General features: G+C 43.2%; 1 protein-coding gene across 1 annotated transcript in view; it reads right to left on the bottom strand.

Annotated features, from left to right (window-relative positions):
* The window catches only part of wnt3 (wingless-type MMTV integration site family, member 3), a 36,766-nt gene that overhangs the window by 5,917 nt on the left and 6,184 nt on the right, over positions 1-24,665 (bottom strand). The window contains exons 2-3 of the mRNA XM_050060976.1: positions 9,055-9,296; positions 3,829-4,094 (exon numbers count right to left, since the gene is read on the bottom strand). Coding sequence (XP_049916933.1) covers positions 3,829-4,094; positions 9,055-9,296 — 508 coding nt within the window. The remainder of the gene's footprint in view (positions 1-3,828; positions 4,095-9,054; positions 9,297-24,665) is intronic.

Raw genomic sequence — 24,665 nt, forward strand, 5'->3', positions numbered from 1 at the left:
TACAAGCGTGACACGTTGTCTACCGATCACTCAAACCACTTGCCGAGGTGGTCTGGGACGTATTTGACCACATATCTTATGAAGTGTAAACACTAATGTGTCCTGATACGTTCCCGACAAGGATTGTCGACAGACCCACGCCGACAGCAGCTGGACTCGCAGGGGCACTCCTGCACTTCTTGCCACAGTCCTATTTCCAGCCTCACCGCCCCCAGAATTAAATGCATTTTTCCCCCACTCACTCTCTGCTTGTTCATACCAGCTCCCGTAGCAGCTCTTTTCTCTGCTCCTATGGCAGCTCGACTCCTCTCCTCACCACTGATGTATAAAGAGAATTCTGTAGCTGCTGCTGTGTCTCGTGTGTGACAAAGACTGGATGAGGAGAGGCTCGTTGGTGAGGTCAAGAAATATCGTAAGCTAAACGACCCACAGTCCTGTCATTTTAAAGACAGTGGCCAAAAAGATAATTCCTGGCGAGTCATAGCTCTGGAGATCGACTCTTCACGTGAGAAATCAAGTTTAATTAGGGGTTCTCCACACGTGATTTTAAGCTTATGCATAGATGGAGGAAGTACAGATCTTTCAATAAAAGTAGTGACAACTTTGCGTGGTTGTCAGTTGATCTGCAACAGCGTGACACGTCCAGTGTGTACTGTGGGCGGCACTTGATGGGCGTCACATGATGTGATGCACTACAGCGGCTCTGGTATGTTTTCAGCTTTACTGTGTGCTGGGCCCTTTGACCCTATGGCATAATCGACATAGGCAGTAAGCGGTAGTCAGATGGAGACACATTATAATACCAGAAGTAAAAAGGCTCTCAGTTGTCACTGGAATCCACTTCAACCGCTGTGACTTCAAGCTGAAATCGCCCGCCATCCTTTTGGAAGAATCAAGCCACAAACTTTTTAAAGCCACCACTCAAGGCCAACTGTTGGTGAGAATTTGAAACAAAAAAAAAAAAGGTAGATTTTGGGTGGGGTGTTCCTTTAAAGTGTACTTAACTACACTGTGCTGGTCTTAATTAAATAACTGACTCAGAACTTGTCATGTCGGTCACTGCCAAAGAAGATCTGTTGGGATTTGAGGTCAGAAATTAACAGGAAATTCAGTAACGCAGACAAACGAAACCATTGAAGACTCTCAGAGCAGGCCAAGAAAAACAATGTGCCACTGGCTGCAATTTATTTAAGTGTCATGCAGCTGTGAAGTACAGAGGCTCTGCGCTGCTGCTAATTCTCTCTGAAGTCACTGGCTCACATCATGAGTGTGCCGCCGCGAGGCTTATTTCACCTTTGTGTTTTGATTTTGTTGTGCTTTAATTCAACAGCTATATTTAGCCGCAGAATTCCCCCAGCTGGGGCGGAAGGCAGGTGGCTGTGGCACCTCTGGCTGAGGAAGGGGAGAGAGGGGGCAGCGGTGGGAGGGTGGGGGGGGGTTGGACTCGTGACATCACTCTGTGAGCTTGTCATGCCAACATCAAGTCCCAGAGGCCCTCGGGGCTAAATAATGGAGCGTGAGAGGGCCAGGTGGAGAGGAGAGGAGACTCCTGACAGTGCTGCTGTTCAGTTAGCTCCTGTGGTCTCCCCGGCTGCTCCTGTGTGCTCAGATCAAAGGGCTGTCTTGTTGCCGTGTGGTCCCTCCATTTGCCCCTCAGCGAGCAGCCGGGGAGCCTATTTTTTTCCGAGCGGTGACAGCAGCCAGTGATGTTTTAAGTCTGAGCTGATTTCCTTCTTTTCCCCCTCAACTCACTCGGGTTATTTGACTGTCAGGGAATTTTTTCATTGGGATGCAAGGCATGAAAGGCAAGGTGTGGGAGCGAGGCAGGAGGGAGGGTGTTGCTTAGATGAGTAATTAACCAGTCATTCAAAGTCAAGTGCTCATTTTCAGGTGGAAACTCAGAAATGTGCGAACAAGTCAAATACCAAATCCCTGCCCGTCACACGAACAATTAGTAATCCCAAACAGTAATGTTTCCTGGATAAATCCCCTCCGTTTGCACGACAGTCAGGTCGTTGTCCATTGTTTGCTGCATCTCTGTTTCACTTTTCCCCTTTAACTCCATTTTACAGTACAATATGTGCTGAGGTTGTCTAATGAATGTGATGTATTATAGTGCTGTGACCTGTCATGCCACTGTGCAAAATGTGCTCAACAATGGAACCTGATATTCAGTCAAACCTCTAACTATGAAATCACTGCTGATCAGTTTAGTTCTACAGTAATCAATATGTACGCTATCTGACCAAAAGTATGTGGACTTCCCTGTCCACCTCTGGCATGCCAGGCCCCTTAGTTCAGCTGTTCCCAACCAAAAGTCCAAAAGTGGGTCACAGGTCCATTCTTAATACACCATAAGTGACTTGCGAAGTTGTCAAGTTTGTAAAAAACACACTTTATTTTGAAGTACAGTGAATTTCTGGGGCATAGCTTTTATTTTGAAGTGCTGTTTCCTGCTGTAGAGTGAGTGACTAACAGGCTACTACTCGACAGAGACAGCAAACTAGCTTGAGGACATGGCCAAATGCAAGTATGACGCCTAATATGCGTGGAACTTGAACTGATGACGACGAACAACTGCCTTAGTTAATGTGAAGCAAAAATTTTAAGGCCCCAACACACCATGCTGATGATTGGCTGTTGGTCAATGGTGGGCCTCAGTGAGCATCTGTCGTCCTAGGTTTTGGCCATGTGTCCCGCATGGTTGGCACTAATTAGCCCTTGTCGACTTTTTTGCAGCTAATTCAGCACGTGTGATTGGTGTCCGAAACAGCGGAGCCCACCGGTGAAAGAAATCCCTCTGATTGGCAGTACAGCTCAGTGCACGAGAAGAGAAATGAAAGTGAGGAAAGTAAACAAATGACTACATTCAAAAGGGCATGAGATCAAAACAAAGTTGTTATATTAGGTAAGTTGTTTGTTTTTTTTAGCCACTGAGGTCTTTAGCAGAAGCTTCATGAAGTTGTTTGTGTTATTTTACGCTAGCATACGGTATTATTTGTTCTTTCAACATCAGGTTGCATTGTTAACGCGCTAACTGGCTAACTAGCATCTTGAATCTGTCTTGTCAGTCTTCTGGCTTCTCTTTTTGAACGCTGAATACAGACTCCCACTGCCTGCTGGTATGGAGAGTTGTTTCCTTTCCGATATGTGCGAGTTGGCCAATGGCTGTCGTCTTTGTAGTGTGGTCAATTACAACTTTTTGGGCGAGACACAGGCAACATGAGGCGATGCAACAGTCGGCCTTTGTCACCACTAGTTCTTAGATGTCCGTTTGGTGTGTCTGGTCCTCTAACGCTGCAGCATACATTTTCTGAACAACAATGTGCTTCCAACATTGTAGCAGCAGAAAGAGACTTTGTCTTGTTTCAACATGACAATGATCCCATGCTCAAAGCCAGGTATATGAAAAAAAAAAAAAAAAAGGTTTTCCCACTTTGGTGCGGTGGAGGTTGACTGTCCTGCAGAGAGCCCGGACCTCAACCCAGTCCATCCAACACCTTTGAGATGTGCTGGAACACTGACTGTGCTGTGAGCCAGACCTGATCACCCAACATCAGTGTTGGACCCATAGAAATACTATCTCCATGGATGGACTGCATTAATGCTCGTCTGACAGAATGGGAGCAAATCCCTGCATCCAGGTTCCAAAATCTTGTGTGAAACCTTCCAAAAAGATTTGGAGGCTGCAGCTCATGAATTTGGTACAATCATGTATGAATGTAATGTTCAGATGTCTACATACTTTTGGCCATGTAGTGTATATTAATATGAGATATAGACATTTAAGAAGACATCTGCACATCATATGTGTCTCAATGTGTTTACCGTGCGTCCTGCCTCGTTGTTGTGTCGGTTCATCGCTGAGCGAGCGTCTGGACGATTCTCTCTGGCATCCGCGAACTCCCTGGACACCAGCACCCCGAACTCTGCGTCCTCGCTGCAGCCGCCCCACTTCCAGCCCTCCCCGGGAGGACCCTTGTGGTGGGAATCACACCCGCACATGGTGGACGTGCCCTCGGCACAGGAGCGTGTCACCGCAAACGCCACGCCTGCTGAAGCTATGGCGTGGACAAACGCTGACTCTCTGGTTGCTGAGAGAGACGGATGAAGACAGACAGGAAGACAGGGAGAAAAAGAGAGAGGGAATGTGTCAATCTTGTTTTAAACATGGACAGGGGAATCTTTACTGCTGCCAACATCCAGATAGAAGTATTGAAAGGGATTCCTCCAGGCAATAACCTTTTAACACAACATTTCATCTTTGAGAAGGCACATTTATGTTCCAGGGTGAAAAACAAGACGCCTATGGAAAGAAACTTTAACCCTCTCTTATTTTACAACATGTAAACATGGTTCACAGTATTTCCCATATGATCATCAGAGCTGAGGAGGCACATACTACAGGACACATGAAGGAGCCTAAAAGCAGAGTCCCTGCAGTGACATCAGCCCATTGTGGCTGTGTCAGGAGAGCCTAACGCTCAGTGGGATCTCAGTGACCTCCTGTCATCCCTGAGGTGTGCTGCTTTGCATCTGGATAGTGTTTCAGGAATGTTGTCACCCCCCTCCGCCCTCCTCCTACCCGTCCCTGTTCAGAGCCCAAGGCCTTCTGGTGAAACCTAGCAGTGTGTCGGCCTGTTTCTTTTTTTACACTGAGGGATGGAGTTACGCCTCCTTTGAAGGCAACAGCTTATTATGTAACCAGACACCATTGTTTCACAATCACTGCACACTTACCGTGGCTCACCCATTACACTCCACTAGCCATGTAACACACACACACACACACATAGAGGTAAGGGAAGGTGTTCTCAAGCAGTGGCTTGACATTTCAAGGCCATTGCGTGGCCTGAGTTTCTGATATGTACAATTGCGGGACGTGAGTTTTGAAATTTGTACGAACACGACCAGAGAATTAAACCCGTATTTTGCAGACCACAGTGGCGACTAAGCCAGGAATTCCTCTGCAGTTCCACTGCCAACGAAGCTTTCAAGACCCAATCGGACCTCTCTACAAGCCACAGACAGTTTACTGATGTTTGGCTGGAGGCTAGTCATATTTTCCCACCCTGAATGTGTCTGCAAGCAAAGTTGCAAAACAAAATATACTGTTTTTTTGGTAGCCTGTGTGATGCTTCAAGGACCAATATTTGACCAGTTTCATGTTGTTTTTTTTGGTCAAGATTTACAGGGTGAAAGGTCAGATGGATCATCTAATGTGGTGTTTTGTTGTGAAAATGTAAAGCAGATGCTCAAATACTGTAAATACTGAGTAACATTTGAGAAACGACAATGCATATTGAACCGGTATATTAACAATCTCTTATTTCAGATGTATATATATATATATGTATAAAGAACGTACATATTTAAATACATCTTAAAGGGACAGGTCACCTAGTTTGAACCCAGGGTGGGGGAGCCTGTGGAGTTTGCATGTTCTCCCCGTGTCAGGGTGGGGTTTCTCCGGGTACTCCAGCTTCCTCCCACAGTCCAAAGATATGCAGGTCAATTGGTGACTCTAAATTGTCCGAAGGTGTGAATGTGAGCGTGAATGGTTGTATGTCTATATGTGTCAGCCCTGTGATAGTCTGGTGACCTGTCCAGGGTGTACCCTGCCTCTCGCCCAACATCAACTGGGATAGGCTCCAGCCCCCCCGTGACCCCTAACAGGATGAACGGTTAAGGACGTGCCAATTGTTGGAGATATCAGCCATACAAATGTCTGCCTTCTTTCCGTTATATGGCTTGTGGTGCTCAAAGCACCAAAGAACTAAATTTGAAGAACTCAACATCAGTGTCTCCTTCCAGAAATCATGACCCGGCTACTCAAGATAATCCACAAACGTTGTTGTGAGCAGTTTCATGTGGGAACTATTTTCTTTCTACCGAACTACAGTCGCATACTGCGTGGAAGGAAGTGTGCATCTACTGCTAATTCAGCTAGCACCACAGAGCTAGCTAACGTTACAGCTTAGTGGCGGCAGACGCCATTTATGTTTACATCTCATGCTATCATGAGCACGAGCCTCTTGTCCATGAGTAGATGCACGCTTTCTTCTGCCCGGTGATACGGCTGGCAGATGTAGCCAGGTAGAAGAATTAAAAATAGACCCTAAATGAATCTGCTCACAACAACGAATTATCTTGACTAACCAGGTCATGATTTCTGGAAAGAGAAAGTGATGTTGAGTTTTTCAAATCTACTTCTTTTGCACTTTGAGCACCACAAGCCGACGTAGTTCCATCATACTGGAGAGAAGGCAGACATCTATACGGCCGATATCTCCAACACTCTGTAGTTCACACCAAAACAATCTAGATTGTTAATTTTGTGGTGAACTGTCCCTTTAAATAAAAACAATGACGCACTAAGTAGACTTGTGTGTCTCGAATTACTGTATTTTCACCATTCAATAATTCCATTCCCAGTAAAAGGATATATTTTGGTCTAAATCCCCACTGAGTCCTTGCATGATTGGATGACACTCAGTCCTCAGGTTGGGCATCCCTGTTCGCCCTGGCAAGCCTATCTGGGCCCTCCACAACAGGGGCCTGTGAGCCCTGGGCCCCTGGAGCTCTGGCTGTTAGCCATGGCTAGCGCTGCTTCTGCTACCTGCTGGGCCCATCAATCCGCCTTTGTTTCCCTTGTGTCACACTGTATTATCCACACAAAGGGCCCAGCGACTCGCGCCCCCACAGCCCCGCTCTGCCCGGAGCTGGCATTCCCTAAACTCCCTAACCCCCCACCCCCCCGCTCTCTCTCCAGCCACCCCTCCGCCAACACCCTGAGCTGAAATCCCATACACCACCACCCACCACAGGACCTCAACCCCCCACTTCCTCCAGGCATCCACCAACAGCACCACCATGGCCAACACGCAGCTTTAAGGTGGCTTGGGCTGGTGCTTGGTAGCTCTCCCTTCCCTAACTTGAACTTTTCCATTCATCACTCCCCAAAGTGAGACGCTCTTCTTCCTTCCCACCTTCCTTCCTTGCTTCCTTCCCTATCCCAAAGTGCACACCCGGGCTAGGTTGGGAGAGATCCCCTTTCAGCCTGTTTTCATGACAGAGTCAAAAGGGCGTGTGAATGGGGCGTCCGTGGGAGCTGGACTGTGTGAGGCGCGCACTGGTCTTCATGCACAGTAGGGGTTGAGCGGAGCCCCCCGGCCCTTTTCTATTGCCTGTAATCTCATTTGGCCTCCCCTCTCCCTTTTATTTGACTGAGGAGCTTGGACTGCTCACACTGCCCATTTCTGCCCAGATTCCTTCCCCTCTGACACACAGGGTAATTCATTTCCAATCAGCAGCCTCACTCACAACACACAAACTTCTACCTTTATAATTAGGGACCACAAGGCCTTAAGCGGGACACCTGTGCCTGTTGTTCCCCACCGTCAGGTTCAGTGGGATTGTTAAAGGACACAGTTAGTGTGACAATATCTTACAGTTAGTATTCTGCGTGTGAAGCTCCTGATGGATGTCTTCAGTATATCAGCTGTACTTGTCAGGTTTTGCTGATAGATTTACCACGCTGACCCTCTTTCATGTATGACAGTGTAAACATGGTTGGGAGAAGAGGTCGCTGAGTCTGAAGACGAATGCGATACTGAAGGTAAAGATGGATGGAAGTTGAATAATGTGTCAGTGCTTGTACCTGCGCTCATTTCTCACTGCAGCCAGGAAGGTGTATATTATTGTAATTGCCCTAGTTAGGCGTTTGTCAGCAAAAGCCCAGAGAACAGGCAGTGCTGAGCCCTAGGGTGTACGTTCTGTAACAGCTTGCAGTAGCTTAGCTGTACAACCTAGTTTTTACAGTAGCAAGTTGTCTGGCACCAGCCCAGTCACCAGAATAAAGTGTTGGCATTGTATGTCTCTGCAAGCAACAGATATGTTACATTTGTATGTTTCATACCGTGTATGTCCAGCAGTTTTTGCAGCGTCAAAAGCAGGTGTTTTTCAGCAACACTCCAGGACATGTCCAGCTGTTTTTATAGCAACCAATAGTGGGGGTTTTTTAACGACAGTTCAGGACATTTCCAGTGGTGTTTGTGGGTATTTTTAAACGAGGGTTCGGGATATGTCTGGCTGTATTTTTAGCGACAAAAGCTGGCATGTTTCAATGATAGTTTGGGACAGGTCCAGCTGTTTTTGTGGCAACAAAAGCAGGTGTTTTTTAAAGAGAGTTTGGAACATTTTCAGTGGTGTTTTTAGCTAGGAATTGGGTATTCATTAATCAGGGTTTGGGATATGTCTGGCCGTATTTTTAGTGACAAAAGCAGATATTTTTAAACAATAGTTTAGGACATCTTCAGCTGTTTTTGTACCAACAAAAGCAGGTGATTTCAAGGACGGTTTGGAACATTTCCAGCCATGTTCGTAGCTACAAAAGTGGGGTTTTTTTAACATCTGTTCAGGACATGTCCAGCTGTTTTTGCAGAAACATATGCAGGTGTTCTTTAACGACAGATAGGGACATTTCCAGTCATGCTTTCAGTGACAAAAGTGGGTCTACTTTAACGTCTGTTCACGACATCGCCAGCTGTTTTTGTAGCAACAAAAGCAGGTGTTTTTAAGGACAGCTCGGAACATTGCCAGCCATGTTTGTAGTGACAATTTTAGTGTCTGTTCAGGACATGACCAGCTGTTGTTTAACAACACTTTGGAATATTTCCAGCTGTGTTTGTAGCGACAGAAGTGAGTGTCAACGAAAACGGTTGACAAAAGTGGGTGATTTTTAACACGTTTGGGACATTTCCAACCATGTTTGTAGCTAAAAATGAGGCTGTTTTTTTGACAACAATTATATTCAACTTTTTTGTTGCAACAAAAGAGGGTATTTTTCAATGATTGTTTGTTAGATGGACAGTTTGACAGTTTTTTTCCACAGCAGTTTGCAGTTCAGGACATGTACAGAGGTTTTCCTCTGTTTTTTAACAACAGTTCCAGTTGTTTTTTGTAGTGACAAAAGCAGGTGTTTTTTGTTTGTTACAAAATACAGCAACAAAGATTGATGGCTTTTTCCTAAACAAGCACATGTAAATAATTAACCTTTGTCCAGCACAGGACCAAAGATGGCCAGGTTGTCCTTGATGGTGGTACAGTTCCACCGGCGGCCCCTAAACTGGTGCTGGCACTCCTGGATCCCCAGCTTCACACCTTCTGCAACGCTTGGCATGATCTCTATGTAGTTGCGACAGAAACGCAGCTGCTTGGGCACCAGGCCGGGGATAGAGCCACACAGGATGGGTTGGGAGCCCAGAGACGAGTACTGCTGCCCAAGGGCCAGGGACCTGTGGCACACAGAGAGGGAGAGCAGCATTAAGTAAGATCAGCCAGACATAAACACGTCTCTGAATCTGTGTTCAGCACTCAAATGGACTAAGAGAACTGCAACATCATCAAAAGAGGTTTGTTACAGCAACCAAACACCAGCACCTAAAAAGTTATCACTGCAGATTGAAATTAGGCTACATTGAATGTCATGTTTTTAAAATCACTTTGCGTACGTCTCGCTTTTTAGGGTTTGTTGCTCAGTACTTTTTTGATGCTGGTTTAAGTGTCAGTAGCAGCTGTGGCCAAACAGTTTCAAATTTATATCAAAATTCAGCCAATTTTGGACGATTGTTTTAAGGCGAAGTCTTGTACTGCAGCTTGTGTTGAGAGCGTTGATTTCTTTTGTTGAATGAACAGAAAGGTTTTGTAGACAAACATGTCTCTCAAAGTGAGGTATTGAAAACGTATTATGCACTGGAATCAGACTCAGCCCTGGTGCTTTTACAATTTCATAGGATGTGGGAAGTGAGACCGCTTGCCTCACAATACAAGTCTGTGCCCTCCGTGAACTCAGTCCCACAATAGCACAATGATGGTGACCTGCCAGCGAGGCCTCTGTGAAAAGCAACCTGCTCTTTGAGAGGAGACCACTTCTGTATTCATTAATCTCAGGTTTTACTGTAAGCGTAGCCCTGTGACAGTACAATGATTCATACTGGAGTGTTTTATTGACTTATCTGTTTAATGTAGTTTATACTAAGAGCTCCTGTTTATTTTGTCTCTTTTTTCCCAGCAGGAGAGGGGGGGCTAATAGGCCCACTTCAGGGCAGGGATACAAGCTATTAGTACTGACTTTTCAAAGTGTTCTCACTTGTTAGCATACACAGATCTGCTGATCTAACAGATAACACACAAGAACCTGTCTGCTCAGTTTGGGAAAAGCCCCTTCTTACAATATCAAATATATGAAAACACCTGCCTCTGCAGTTCCATCATTAATTTGCGGTTTTTCCCTCTGTAGTTGATTTGATAAGAGTGACAGCGTATACAGCCGAGCCTGCTGGTGATGGACGAAAAACAGCATATCTGAAGATATGCGCCTCACCAGAAGGCTCGTGCAGATGTGCCTAAGCAGGGATTAATCACCACAGCGAGACAGCCAAGATCAGCTTGTGATGCCAGAAACCATTATAGTTTCATTCAGGTAATTAATTTTAATTGCTTTCTATTTCTCTTGAAATAAAAGAGAGAGAAGGAGAAAACATGTTTGCCATGCCCGTGTTTTAACATGCTTTTAGTGATGACAAGCTCAAACAAAACTGTGTGGTATATTCCAGAAGGTCATGCATTTACTTTAGGATGTCGGACTCAGATGTCTGGTTTATTTATTTCTGGCATCACCTAAAGAAACATACATGTTTCTGAACAAGTCTGCATCCGTAGTAGATGGTTGCTTTAAGTCAGATTTGGTTGTTTATAGAGTTAGGGATGTGGAGATGTGCTGCCAGCAGCTCTAAAAGAAGAGCTCTACCAGTGCCGAGCAGACTCTCCAGCACTTGGCTGAGTCTGGGCGGACAACGTGGCGCTGGAGGCCATGAGAGGATCATAGGGAACAATTGCCGCTGATCAGATCAGAGCGCCACTCAGAATGACCTCAGGACCCCCGCAGGGCGCAACCCAATCATAGCAGCCACTGACTCTGACAGATGAGTGCAGTGCAGTGCCCCACCCCAACACAAAAGTCAAGCCATTGAAGTCACAGGGAAAAAATCCCCCCTCAGATAGGTTCACAGCTCATGTGCGCTTTTGCTTTCGACATATGGCTACCACCAAAACCCTGCCCCCACCCCCACACCCCCCCAACGCCCTCCTCCCCTCCCTCCAAACACTGTTTTTGATCTCAGGTGAGCATTGTTGCAGCAGGCTCCCAGGTATCAAGGTCTGCCAGTGGAGCTTACACACTGAGACGTGAGACTGAGTTGTTTTGCTTTTACAGCTGGTGTAACGGAATATATGATGATCACATAATCAGCCATAAGCCACTTGTGTTGTTGGCATGGGCCGTCTGATTGACACTCGTACACAACAAACAACTCTAATGTTTCAGCGTAAAAGCCTGTCTGATTACTGCTTTTTATTCCTCAACGATAGCACACTTACATAAACTATTCGAAGCTCTCAAACACTGCCATGCATGAGGAAAAATAAGTCTCTTTCATATCCAACTTAATAATTCAAACTTAAAATGCTGCTTTGCCCAATTTGATGTTCCCATGCAGTTATTTGATAGCACTCATCAATCTCATTCATGTTCTTGTCTCAAGTTTACCCAAGCGAAGGCAGCCACATTAGCTCATCTGCCAGTCCCAATCCCACCAACATCACTGAGTTCAAGTGTTGCTGACTTCACTCCGTCTGGTGACTGAGTGACTAAGGGCCTTAATTACACTGTCTGCTAGCTTGGTTACTGCCCATTAATCTCTCAGTCATGGGATGGACCAGAGTGGGTGATGCCCTGTACAGAGCTTGGCTCTGAACCCAGCTGTCATATGCTCCCCAACAACATCAGACTCAAAGGAAAATCTCTCCTGCCCGAGTGAGATATCTCTGTATGTAGGCCACTCTGCCAACTTGTGCTACATTTCAGGTTCTGTTCAGGACAACTAAACCGCTTGCCCACCAATCTGACATACTGGCTTAGTCAGTGAATTCGGGATTTCTGATGGAATCAATTAGCTAACCGCATGGGACTTTGTGGTGGACATAGCATGTTTAGACTACAGGCTGTGGATCTGCCAGCCGATTTGTCTTTGTTTGCAAAGGATGTGCCTCACTTGATCCGTATGGACAAATGAGATGAAAGGGATATCTTTTTGGCTAGGTGCTAATGAGAGTCTTAACCCTGAGGGGTTATGAGGCGTATCGTGCAAACAGACACACACAGACGCATGCATGCAGACCACATGTGAGCCACGGTGATCCTGCCTGCTTTGCCTCACTTCTCGGAAGCCACGAGCAACGTGTCTCAACCGAGTGAGGGAGCAGCAGACGCAGAGACCTCCACAGAGGCAGAATGCCGGGGGAATCTGCTGCAGGGGACGAGACGAGCAGCAGAGCAGCAGCGAATGGCAGGGCTTGGCAGGTGCATGCCCAGGCAGGTCCGTATGGGGCCTCTACTGGCCTGGGGGGTTTACGGCTTGGTTGGGGGTTTTCTCAGTATCTAAACTGGGCTGATGTGAAAGTATGACGGACCACTGGAAACCACAGAAATGAAGCAGAGGAAACAAAGGGATTCCACCACACACCTCACTAAAGAGTGGAAATTCACGCAATCAGGACTATAACACTGTCAACAAAAACTTTTGGCTACACCACTCCCTATGCAATAAAACCACCGCTACAGTCTCTGCAGCTGGGTTAGAAACGTGACGATGCTGAGGTTACTTTACTGCATCTCTGTTTTTATTTTGTCTCTGAGCAGGAATCCTGTAACGTCAGAAATATGTTGCAGCTGCTGTTGTGGGAGGTCTGCATTACAGGGGTCAGTGTGTAGCACATGTCTGTGCGCAGATGAGCTTTCTTTGTGTGACAGTCTCTTATATCCACAGGCAGAGAAAGTACCAGGTGACCCTCTGAACCTGCTGAGCAGAGAACATGACATCTGACCTCACCGCCTTCAGCCTGATGGCCCACAGAAACAGTTTGAAGTTCATGACCAGGGCCCGTGTACAAGTATCTCAGAACAGGGGTGCTGATCTCTGGCTTGTTTGCCTCATTAGTCATTGTGATCAGGTACCTGCTCATGTGTATATGTAATTGAACACAACTTCAATAAATCTTGTGAGACTTGTTGCTTATCTTGAAGTGAGGAGAAGGACACAAGTCAAACTGGTATAGGCCCTTTATGCTGTCCTGGCCCCAACCTTGGTGTAATGCATTCTCGGTACTGTAAAAGTAACTGAAACTGTGTACAAAAACATAACTAAGGCTTGAAACTTCAACACATTAGCACACAGAAATACAGATGGTCCTACAACAAAAGGTTATATCATTTTAAGTACTAAAAAGCACAGCTTACATTGTACCTGTGGTGGTTAAAACAGGTTTTATATTGCTTTATAGAACAATAGTTAGATGTATCTTGGCCTCAGAATGGGCCTTTCGTCTCATTTTAACATTTGAGACCTTTGACTGTATTAAAGCTAAGCATTTACTCTGAATTCATGTGGACTTGGAATTATCAGGAAAATGACGTCCCCACTGAGAAAATTCACAAGAACGCCACCTCAAATCAGAACAACAACTTGGAAAATTTGGTAGACGACTTACCAAGTCGATGTCATATTATGGAGAAACATGGCAGGCAAAAGTTAATGTTGGGTTGATGTCAAGAAACTTTTTATTAATTCACATATTGTATAATAATTTTTGCTCGCATGTAATTTGTGATATGATATTAGGTTGTAACTGTTAGTTGTTGTCCAGGTAGAGTGACCTAGATTAGTTAGAGAAGGTATTTATTGGCATTAACCCTGACACCAAAGGTAAAGTTCCATCTGAGTGGTTTTTAGGAAATGTAGGCTACAAGTCAAAATTCCTTTGTAATATAAAGCTTCAAACTGTTTCACCATACTTGGATGGTTGCTATGATGTTAAACGCTCCAAGCAATAAAATACAACACATGTTCTCTGTAGCGTCCATGTTGTTTCCACATTACAACTACAAAGCTCATAAACACACCAAGGAGGCATGTCAAATATTTTTTAAACGCTGGGGAGGGTCTTGGCTTTTTTATTTTTGGCTTAGGGGAGGGGCATACAAATTTAAATGGTTGTATTTTGTATTTATTTTACCACAGATTTTTAGAAAACATGCCTTCAAACCTTTTGGAGGCATTGGGTAGCATGTTTTCTCCAAATTCACCAAAAGTATGATCAGCCATTTATCACAGCCAGAAACTGTAAAAAGAGAAATTATCATTGGATTTTCAAATTTCCAATGGTTCTTGGGCACATCATCTGCAACAAATGCATCCATCAGGAAAAAAACAACTAAATCTGAGCTTAAAATATTGATATTTCATCAAAATCACTTTATTCTACGTATCAAAATTGGCCAAAAATAAACTGTTTGCACAAACCAGCGTGAGTAGGGAGGGGAGGGAAGTATTAGACAATAGGTTAATTTTTTCTTCTGGAGTTTCAATAACCGTAAAATTGGTAAAATATATGGACACATATATTGAAAAGATTTAAATAGCTAATAATGAATTTATTGTGGAAGGAAGGACATGGATTTTCTGCCACTCAGGGAGGCTCAAGGAAAAATATTTCCATCCCCTTCCCCTCTTAAGTAAAGAACAATCTCTAAATCATTAAGTTCAGTTGTCTACTTTTGCGTTGTTATTTCCTATGACTGTCGATTTTCACATAATAAATTACCTTTTTTTTTCTTGTGCTGTGCGGTTGTTCCTAAAACAAGCCAGGAGATATATAAGTATGTCACTTCCGGTAGCCATCTTGGGTCAGAATGTGGACTACCGGTTGGTTCGTCATCTTCTACATCATGAAGCAAACTTTCTTTTCTAACTGGATAACGTTAGAAGAATCCGTGAGGAGTGTGGAGATGCCTTGACAACTATGGTAAGTGTTCTCAAACGAACGGCTGATTATTTATTTTTTTATTTTTGTACGCATTTAGCCTTGAGAAACACAGTAACAGAGCTAGCTAAACGTTAGCACTGTGCTTCCGGTGTAGCTAACGGCTAACGGTTAACGGCAGTTAGGTATGTAACGGTTAACGTCTCAAGTGTAAAATATAATTTACGCTGATAGGGACGTGGCAGCTTGATAAATGATGCCAACTGTACCTTTTAATTGTTCTGCCTTTTTCATGCTGTTAGAGAAAAGCTGCTGTAGTTTATTAAATATAAAAAAATATTTGTAATGGTAGCAGTCTTTAACTCCCTCGCGCACTCGCTCGCGCACCCAGCTCATTGACTACAGTATGGGATGGCTGTGTGCCTAACAGTGGTGGAAATACTGGAGTTTATACTCATGAACTGTACTTAAATACAAATTTGAAGTACTTATATTTCACTTGAGTATTTATATTTTATGCTACTTTATATTCCACCACTTTTAGGAAGCAAATATTGTACTTTTTACGACACTAACGTTAGATTTCTCTGACAGTTCTTGTTCTGCAGATTTTAATTCTTCATTCAACATGTCATTAAGCTAATAAATTCTGTAATGCTATTATAGATTAAGCTGCCCAGCAGTAGACCAGGTCATTAAAATTATCCCCACATTTACCAGTCACAACAGTAAAGTGATAAATATTCAGGCATAACTAAGTATAATTTAGTATCATAAAATGTGTAGGGCTGTACCCAAATATTCAGATATTCGAATATTCGTTTCTATGGGTAGGTTTCGTTATGAAAATTTGGTATTCGATATATATATATTTTTTTAATTACTTTTTTTTTTACTATTTCTTTTTGGTGCTAAATGTAGTCTTTTTGTTGTTGGTAAATGTAGGTTATCAATAAAAATCAAAACTTGCATTGTTAAAAATGTGAAAATATAGTATAGCCAACTGAGCTTGTGCGCACGGCAGGCTTGAGCGCATCCGTCTGTGGATCAATGCCAAGTTTTACCACTTTATCACTATTCCCTCTAACTTGTAGCTGTTTTTTCGTTATATTTTGAATTTAATATGAATTATGGATTGTTTCTGTCAATGTTTGTTTCCCCCGTTGTTTACAATAAATTATTGTTTAAAGTTTCAACAAGTTTCTTTTGGAGTGCGTGACACAAGTGTGTTTTGAAAACAGCCACGGACTGTCACCTGCTCAACGCATCAGTACCGTCGGATGCCATGACAGTAATATCCAATAATGTCAAAATATCATTTACAGACCGATTTAACAGACGATCACTGCTGCCCGACCCGCAGGTCCATTTGTGGGTCCCCGCGGGGTACGGGTCAACCTGTTCATCACTACTCAGCTCAGTCTATAAAGGCTGTACACACAACAGTAAGGCTATAGACATTATATTCTCTTCAGGCCGGCAGAACCAGCAGCGCATCGGCTCTACAGTGCAAAACTCCGCAATACAATTAGGTCCGAAATAACCCCGGAGTTGACAGTTATCCTTACTGTATACATTTGCTTATCTACTATATTGGGGGAAAAAAAAGTGGACATTGAATTGCCCCTTTATTTTAGTTATTTCCTAAGGGGAGACTTTTTACATATATTTCCATTAACAAAATGGTTTGTTTTCATTCCTTTGAGGGTCATTCTGACTGATAATAATATAAAGCCTGTAACTGTGATGCTGTGAAACTGCGATATTTTCTGAAACCTTTATTGTACCGTGAATATCAAATACTGTTGCATCCCTATTGCAACCTCAAAAGCAATCTGTCAGCAAATGGAATGAAGATGAGGCAGCTATGCACAGTTGAAGCAGGAAGTACTAAGGCATTTCCACCATAAATTGGTGCAGAAAAAGCACAAATCGATGCATACAAATGCATTCACCTGCGGGAAATGAAGTGTTGACACTTAAAATTTATTGGGGGAAGAACTCCAGATCCCCTGCTTAATATGTGTCCTCCCCAAATGTTAAAAAAAAACCCATGTCCGTCTGCAGTGGGCATTTCTGCATAATGAGTACTTCTGGTTCTTCTGTTACTTACTTTTGATATGTTTAAGTATATCTTGATGCTGATACCAAGTACATTTGCTTGAGTACGAGTTTGATGCAGGACTTTAACTTGTAACAGAGTTTGTTTTCTTGTAGTACTGCCAAGGAAAAAAATCTGAATACTTCGTCCACCACTGCTGTGCACTAATGTCACATTGATTTTCTGAAGAGATGGGTTCTTATATTGTACAATTGGTGATGGCTGTTTATAACAGATGAAGATGTATGCAGCACTTTAATGTCTAGCTGGCTGAGGTGAAGCTAATGATAGGCCAGTGTACTGTGAGGTAGGTTATTTGATAAAAATGCTTATTTAATAAGATTATCACATGCTTTGTGTGGAAATCCGAATTTGCAAAGTAAATATCTGTTGAATAAATGTTGTGGAGCAAAAAGTACACTATTTTTCTTCTATAAAGTAGTGGAGTAGAGGACTAAAGTAAATTGGAAATACAAAGAACAAATATCTCAAAACTGGACTTAATTACAGTGAACTTTGTTTCCACTGCTGCTTTCAGCTGGAGTTATCTGCCATGAGCATCAGGAAGGCACAAACTGAAATATGTTTTACCTTCAAGTTGTTTTGACTGAAATTTTTAGTGGTTTATAGTGCAGAACAATTTGGAGCATTGAAGTGGCAACCAAAGCATGAGGGTGAAGCAGGGAGGAAAAGCGAGGGATTAGAGAGCCTGTCACAATCCATCCCTCCATGCATTATTCCTTAGGCACTCTTCAAAGACTCATGGAAACCTGCGTGCATGTATGAAGGCAGAGTGAACTACATGGTTGTGTTGCTACTTGTAAGTTCCTACTTCCAACATGGTTATCACCGAGATGAAGGCAAGAGGTCGGATGCCTTATTCGCGCTGCTCATTCTGTGCAAACGTTGTGAAAGTGTTAATTGTTTACCGGGCTTGCACTCTTGTTGCAGGACATGCTGAAAACTGCTGACACATTACTTTATAATTTTCCATTCAGTTTCATCAGAAGTTAGAACACTCTCCAGGCTATTGCTTTTAGGTGAAGAGGACACTTGGAACTGATGACGTATTCAGCTACACCTTGTTTCTGCAGAATTAGGGTTCAGCCGTGACGCTGTAATGAATCAACTTGTAGAAGAACTCCTGCACACTGCCAAACTTGCTAAGATATTGATTTTAATGCTGCGACATTTCGGTTGCAGCATTAAAATCAGTATTTTTGCAAGTTAGACAGTGTGCAGGAGTTCTTCTACAAGTTGTGTTCTGCTCATTCCTCCCAGACGCACCTGTTTGGAAAGAGATGTGCGAAGTATTCCTTTGTTGCTGTAATGAATCAGTCATCAGATCTTTATCTTCTGTCTTTTATTTTAGGATTCAGTCTTAAGTAACAAATTTGGTACTGGCTTCAGTTTTGAAAAATATTCAAATGTATTTGCCTTAATGATAGGTGCACGTCGTTCTTAGCTGTGCCTGAACAAGTTAACTTATTTCATTAAAGAGAAATTAATAATGTTAGCTTATGTTGGGTTTGTGCCTGAAGCGTTAAGTCCTGAGTGTGTTCTGTCACTTCCTAAGCGAGAGCCATGCTCGTAAAAAGGCCTCTGCAGTAACAGACTGCGAGAATATTGTTTGCATTAAACTCTAATCTACCTCTAATTTACCTCTATATGTTGACGCCGCAGCTCAACTTGTCAGATTTGCCCGGAGGACATCGTGTTGCTAAATGAGGCCCTGGCAGAGCAGTCAGAGACGTGCATTGAGAACACTGCCATCAGAATTTCATGTGTGAATCCCACAACAGAGTCCGCAGAGAGATAAAGACACTCGAAAGAGAGTAAGTGGGCCAAGGAAAGTTGCCGGCTTTGCCCGAGGATGGGACTTTTCCTTGTGGAGGCTGGAATGCAAAGCTGCTGTCTGTGTTTTGTTGTCTTCTCTTTTTCTTTGGCACACTTTTGATTTGTAGTCCAACAGCTCCTGGCTGATCAGATAAAAAACGACAGGACCCCTGAAAAATGTTCCAACCTGTTCTTTCTTTCTACCTCCTTTGCCTCCCCTCCTTTCCCCTCTCTGCAGACTGTTGCAGAGAGTTTGGAGTTGGGACAAGGAGCCCCTGCAGTCACAAGTATGGAGACGTGAAGAGGGAAACTGAACAGGGTGTAAACTTGTGAACCTGCCTGTCAGAAAGCGAATGAGAGCGGCAGTAACTCTGCTTACAAGTGCACTGGAGAGTACAAGTCACTGACGAATGCACGTCAAGCTGGAAGCTCAGTGTCCTCGTCTGTCTGTAGGTGGACACAACAGAGTCTGAGCTGTTGTCTTGAAAGGACAGAGCTTGTTTGAATGAGTGTCTTGAGGGACTGCGTGAATGAACCCACAACTCAAACAGTGCATTGTTCCCTGCCGCTGCTCATTAGGGGCAGCTTGTTGTTGGCACCGCTGCGTGAATTGTCAGCCGTAATGCATCCTATGCAAATCATAACTCGTAGTGGATTGTCTGGAATCTTCCATTGTACGCCTGGAATTTCTTTGTGGCAATTTCAAACACCGCATTGTGTGTTTAAAAGTAGTTAAAAATAATTATTGCTGTTGACTTTCGCATGCTAAGGTGATTTGGAAAAAACTCTGCAAAAGCTGTGGTGTGATGCTACATTGTTGGGGATGAACCCAGTTAACAGAGCTGCCAGTCTGCTGATATTTCACAGTGTCAGATCTTAATGAAACCAACTGTCTGGCATGTTTTTGCCTCTCCCTTTTACCTTTGTATCTCTCAGAAGGGCTGGGTGACGTACATTGAAACAGTGGTGCAGGCTGAAATGTGCAAAAATTTGCAAAGCAGGAAAGGAACATCTGTGCAGATTTGCAGTCTTGTCCATGTATTCTTTTATCTGATTATTCCTAGTGATGCACAAAACTATTGGTACATCATCGGTATAGGCAGATAAAGGCTTTGACATTTGCCTGAAATGAACATTTCTGCTGATATGTCAGGCAGATAAGACGAAGCTTTCATTATGCAACTTTAATTGGTCGTAATAGGTCAAATTTGCCCTGGTAGTGGCTTTTGTCAGAGTTATGTCAGGGGGAGCATCATCCAAGCTTATTAAAGTGGGATTCATCTTATAGTTTTGTTTGAAAATGTGACGTAAAAATAAATATGGCATGTATTACTAACCTAGGTTGAAGTCATTTTCTTATTTTGTCCATTGAATGTGCACATTTTGAAAACCATCGTATTTTATGTCTGCATCTGCCAGTGGACTGTCATGATAAGAGTAGGCGTTAGGGTTGCAAATTGTTAGCGCTTTTTTTGATAGTTAACATTAATTATCAATTAATCAAGATTTTAAAAAACATAAAAAACTTATATCACACAATACCAAATGCGTTTTTTTCCTCAATCAAAGCTCAAAGCAACATATTGCATGTTTTATGACAGCATTGCATCGCCTATAAAACATTTAAAGATGTAGAGGCTTAAATGTGATAAACACATTGAATATAACACAGTAATTTATCACTTTGCCTGCTTCATTTTCGAATGTAGCCGCCGCACTCTTCACCTAGACCCCAAGATAGCCGTGTTGTCATAAAATAGCTATATTGCGCCCGTTGTTTGCTAATGCTAGTCATTGACAAATGCTTTCAAAATACACCAATATGTAGATAGCTGGAATGTAATAGGAGAATACATGTTGTTTATATTTCAGAATCAGATCTTTATTTGATCGATTAAACTTAACATGTTTGATCAAATTCATACGACCAATTTATCAATTGTCAGTTAATAGTTATCATCCCGAGTAAACATGAAATGTTAATTCCACCACGGGAGAGACTGGATGTTGACAGAGAGATGTTCTGATACCACTTCCACTACTTGAACTTGTGTATCTGCCGATACCAAGTACCGATCCAATACCAGTTCATAAAATATATATATATATATATATATATTAACAGTATGTACTACTAACCCTGTATGGATGTGAAATGATAACGGTTATTGTCGTATGGCATGGCTCAGGTTAAACTCTAAACTGGTGGGACTTTCCAGGGTATACTGCCAAATTGCTGATGGTTTCCTAATAGCTAATGCTAACACTATTTACCAAAAAACAAATCTTTACTGCGCTTAAACAGTAGTTGTCATTGGCTGCACAGTGCAAGTATTTGTGTGGGCTACTGTTTTAGAGCGACTAAGAAGAATTGATTTCAGGGAAACCTGCTGTTTTATCTAGGTGTGAAACTACTTAAGTTTATTAAGAAATTATGTGGTACTGAAAGGCATAGACGCGCGTACTAGCTGATACTCGGTCCAGCTTTTTAGGCAGTATTGCAAGCTAGGGTTGTGCCGATGGGCGATCCGATCGCCCATCGGCGATAGAAGGGTTGTTTTACGATGTCTTTTTTAAATGACGATGCAATCGCGAGGTGTGGGGGCGAGACAGCACGTGTGTGGAGCATGCTGACAAGATCGAGGCTGAACGAGGCTGAGTGAGAGGAGACAGAGGGAGGCCGCTTAGTGAGAGAGCGGAGGGGGGGGGGGTCAACGCCTCCGCCCGCTCGACACAAGCATACTCGGGCGTACTATAAGTGGAGCGGACTCCGCGAGGAATTTCCGCAGTCATTCAGGCTTTCATAGTCGAGCGCACTTCCACGTTGTAGTTTCCTGTAAAAATGTCCATGAAAAATCCCTGCGATGTGAAAAATACATGCCGAGCAGTCACTGGTGCGCGGAACGGAGTCCGCGCGTTCGTAAAATCTGAACTTTGCGCGCACAGGGCTTGCGGACGTCCGCTTTGAGTCCGCGCGGACCTCCGCGGAATCCGTTCCGCGTATGTTCCGCCCGAGTATGTTCGGGCCTTAACGCGCATGTCGCGGAGCGGTGAACAAACCAAACAACACAATGTCAGGAGAAATTGAAAAGATATGCCGTCTATGTAAAGTCAACTTGCTAATTAAGGAGCCATTACATGTTCAAGAGTTTTATAAAGCTGCTCAAACGCCAAAGAGAGGCTATAAGTGAACGTTTCAGCGGCGACGCGTAATGACCCCCCCCCGGGCGATGACATCGTTCATCTGCGATTTCACTAGATGGCGATAGGACGATAGGATATGGACAAGATCGCCCAACTCTGTTGCAAGCATTTCCAAAACTGAAATCAGTATCTAAACAACACCAAATAAACATATGTGCATGTATCAGTTTTGGCAGTTGGGTATCAGCAAAATCCAATATTGTGCATAATCAGTACAGATTTAGACAAATAGATTGCCAATTGTAGACTATTTAATTTAGGGAAAGTTCTTGTACTGCTGCCTGTGTTGAGACAACATTGAATTAAGTCTGAAAGTACCAGTGCTGAAACTCAGTAATAGCATCGTTTTGACAAAAGTTACCCAGCAGTGGATGAAGATTTGTAGGGCTGTATCTGACTCAGATGATGACAGTCGAATCAGATTAGGATGTTCAATGAGAATATTTGACTATTCATTCCTTTTTTTTCCCATATAGAGTTTGAGAGTTTGAATGTGGTTCAGCGGGATGTTAAGTGTGACGATGACATTCAAGTAGCATAGTTAACAAGATAACGTGCAGCAACATTTTATGGCAACACTAGATATCAAACAAAAGCCTAGATATCAAACAAAAGCCAGAAACTGTAAATTCACCACTGCTAAGCAGAGAGCAGAAGATAACAATATCTCGCAGGGCAAAGCCTTTATTCTTCTGGGCAGTTGCCTTGTGTCCGCAGTTGGATGCCCTAAAGACATGGCACCTTATTTGAAATTACTTCTAGCATTTCTTAACAACATGTAAACTTAATTCCTTGTAACTCAGAGACAGTGATTGATAGTCCTCTCTTCCTCTCTGCTCTGCATCCATTAGTCGTCTGGTTGACCTGGTCAGTGACCTGAGGGCTTTGACTGAAAACAGGCTGTACAGGTGTGAGCAACACATCTGTCACTGACCCCGTGTGTCAAAGGAATGGCTTTCTGCTAATAATTGACCCTCTGTAACAAACCATACAGGTGAGATCAGCCAGGTAATGAAGACTTAAAATATTGTGTGTGGGTGAGTGAGTGTGTGTGTTCGCCTCCACACGTGTCCCCTAATGATCTCTTTGCCTCTGGCCGTTGCTGTTTTCCCTTTGAGGAACTGTCCTGGCCTGTGTTTTAGTGCAGCTAATAGCTGTGCACTGGGGGACTTTGTCATTTCCTACAAGAGCACATTGCATGCCCTTTGATAGTGTGTGAAGATTAGAACTCGCCTTTGCTGCTTTGAAACACCACTCTCCTTTGAACCTCTTGTCTGGCTTGGGTTTGACTGGATAATGTCATCCCACATGCTTGTTCAGTGATGACAGTCTTGTAAGTTTGTTTTGTGAAGTTACGTGTCGGTTCAGTATAGGTGACTCTCACTGACAGTACAAGTACAAGTAAAGACAGGTGCATTTTTTGTTCATTCAGGGTTTTCCTGGGTTCTTAAAACGTCTAAAACCCAATAAGCTGAATTTTAGGTCTTAAAGTTATCGTACCTTTTATTAAGGGCCTGTCTCATTTCTACCCCTTAAATCTTCCTCTTGGTATTGAGTACCCTCGTTTGCGAAATAACCCTTGATGAGGGAAGTGAGAAATATTAGGGTAGAGACCTTTCCCTAAGAAATGGGACACCACTTCATGCAAATTGGCCTGGCTGATGTGCAGGCATACGTCACATGTAGTAGCGACGCAATGAAAATGCTGGCTCCAGTGCTTGTGTTGTGGTGTGTGCTATGTTTATTCTTCTCCGTCTGATGAATCAACGGAGAAGAAATGCTGAAAAAAGGAGGCGCCTACGATGTCTGTCTAGTTCTGATTGATTTTGTTCGGGTAAGTCGATTTGTTTAAATATTTTGACGCTGTGTTCAACCAAGTTGCTGATGAGTTTACGCTAGTCCAACCATCTGTTGTTTGTATAGCCTACATTCCGATCGTACAGTAACAAATTGTTTTCCAAAACTTGGCAAAGTTGCTGACTCCGCAAGGTGTTCTGGGAAATTTTATCTTCCACTTCGTTGAAAGTGTGGGTCGGGGCTCCCTTGGAATCTAGGGCGGGTTTTAAGTGTTGGAAACCACTTCCACTACCTCAATTCTGTTTTGAGACACCACTAGCCTAAACGTGAACACGCACAACCAAGTGCAAGTGGGTATTTCTAGGGGAGGTGTGGGTGTTGGGACAGGCCCTAAATGACTCAAACGTTAGACCTAATTTTGGGGTCTATCTAGGCCCAGTGTTTGTTTTGTCCATTCTGGGCTACTGTAGAAACATGGCCATGCAACATTGCGGACTCTGTGGACAAGGAACTGACTTCTTATGTAGATATAAGCGTCTCACTCTCAGGTAACGAAAACATGATTCTTATTTTCAGGTCATTAGAAACTAAAGAAAACATACTTATTTTGTTTAATTTCTGCCTATATATCCTTCTAAATCCTACATGCTGGACCTTTAAGTTCAGCCATGACATGTGAACTTAATATTATAGAAGTGTATAGGTATGAATAATGAGTAAATATATATATAATAAAACTGGAAGAAAATATTATGATATAGTATGTAATAATATCAAAGTACAAAAGTAATATTCTGGTAATAAAAAATGATTTAAGTAATATCATGCAATATAACTGTGTTATAGA

This window comes from Epinephelus moara, chromosome 13 (genome assembly GCF_006386435.1).
Source record: "Epinephelus moara isolate mb chromosome 13, YSFRI_EMoa_1.0, whole genome shotgun sequence".
Taxonomy (NCBI): Eukaryota; Metazoa; Chordata; class Actinopteri; order Perciformes; family Serranidae; genus Epinephelus; species Epinephelus moara.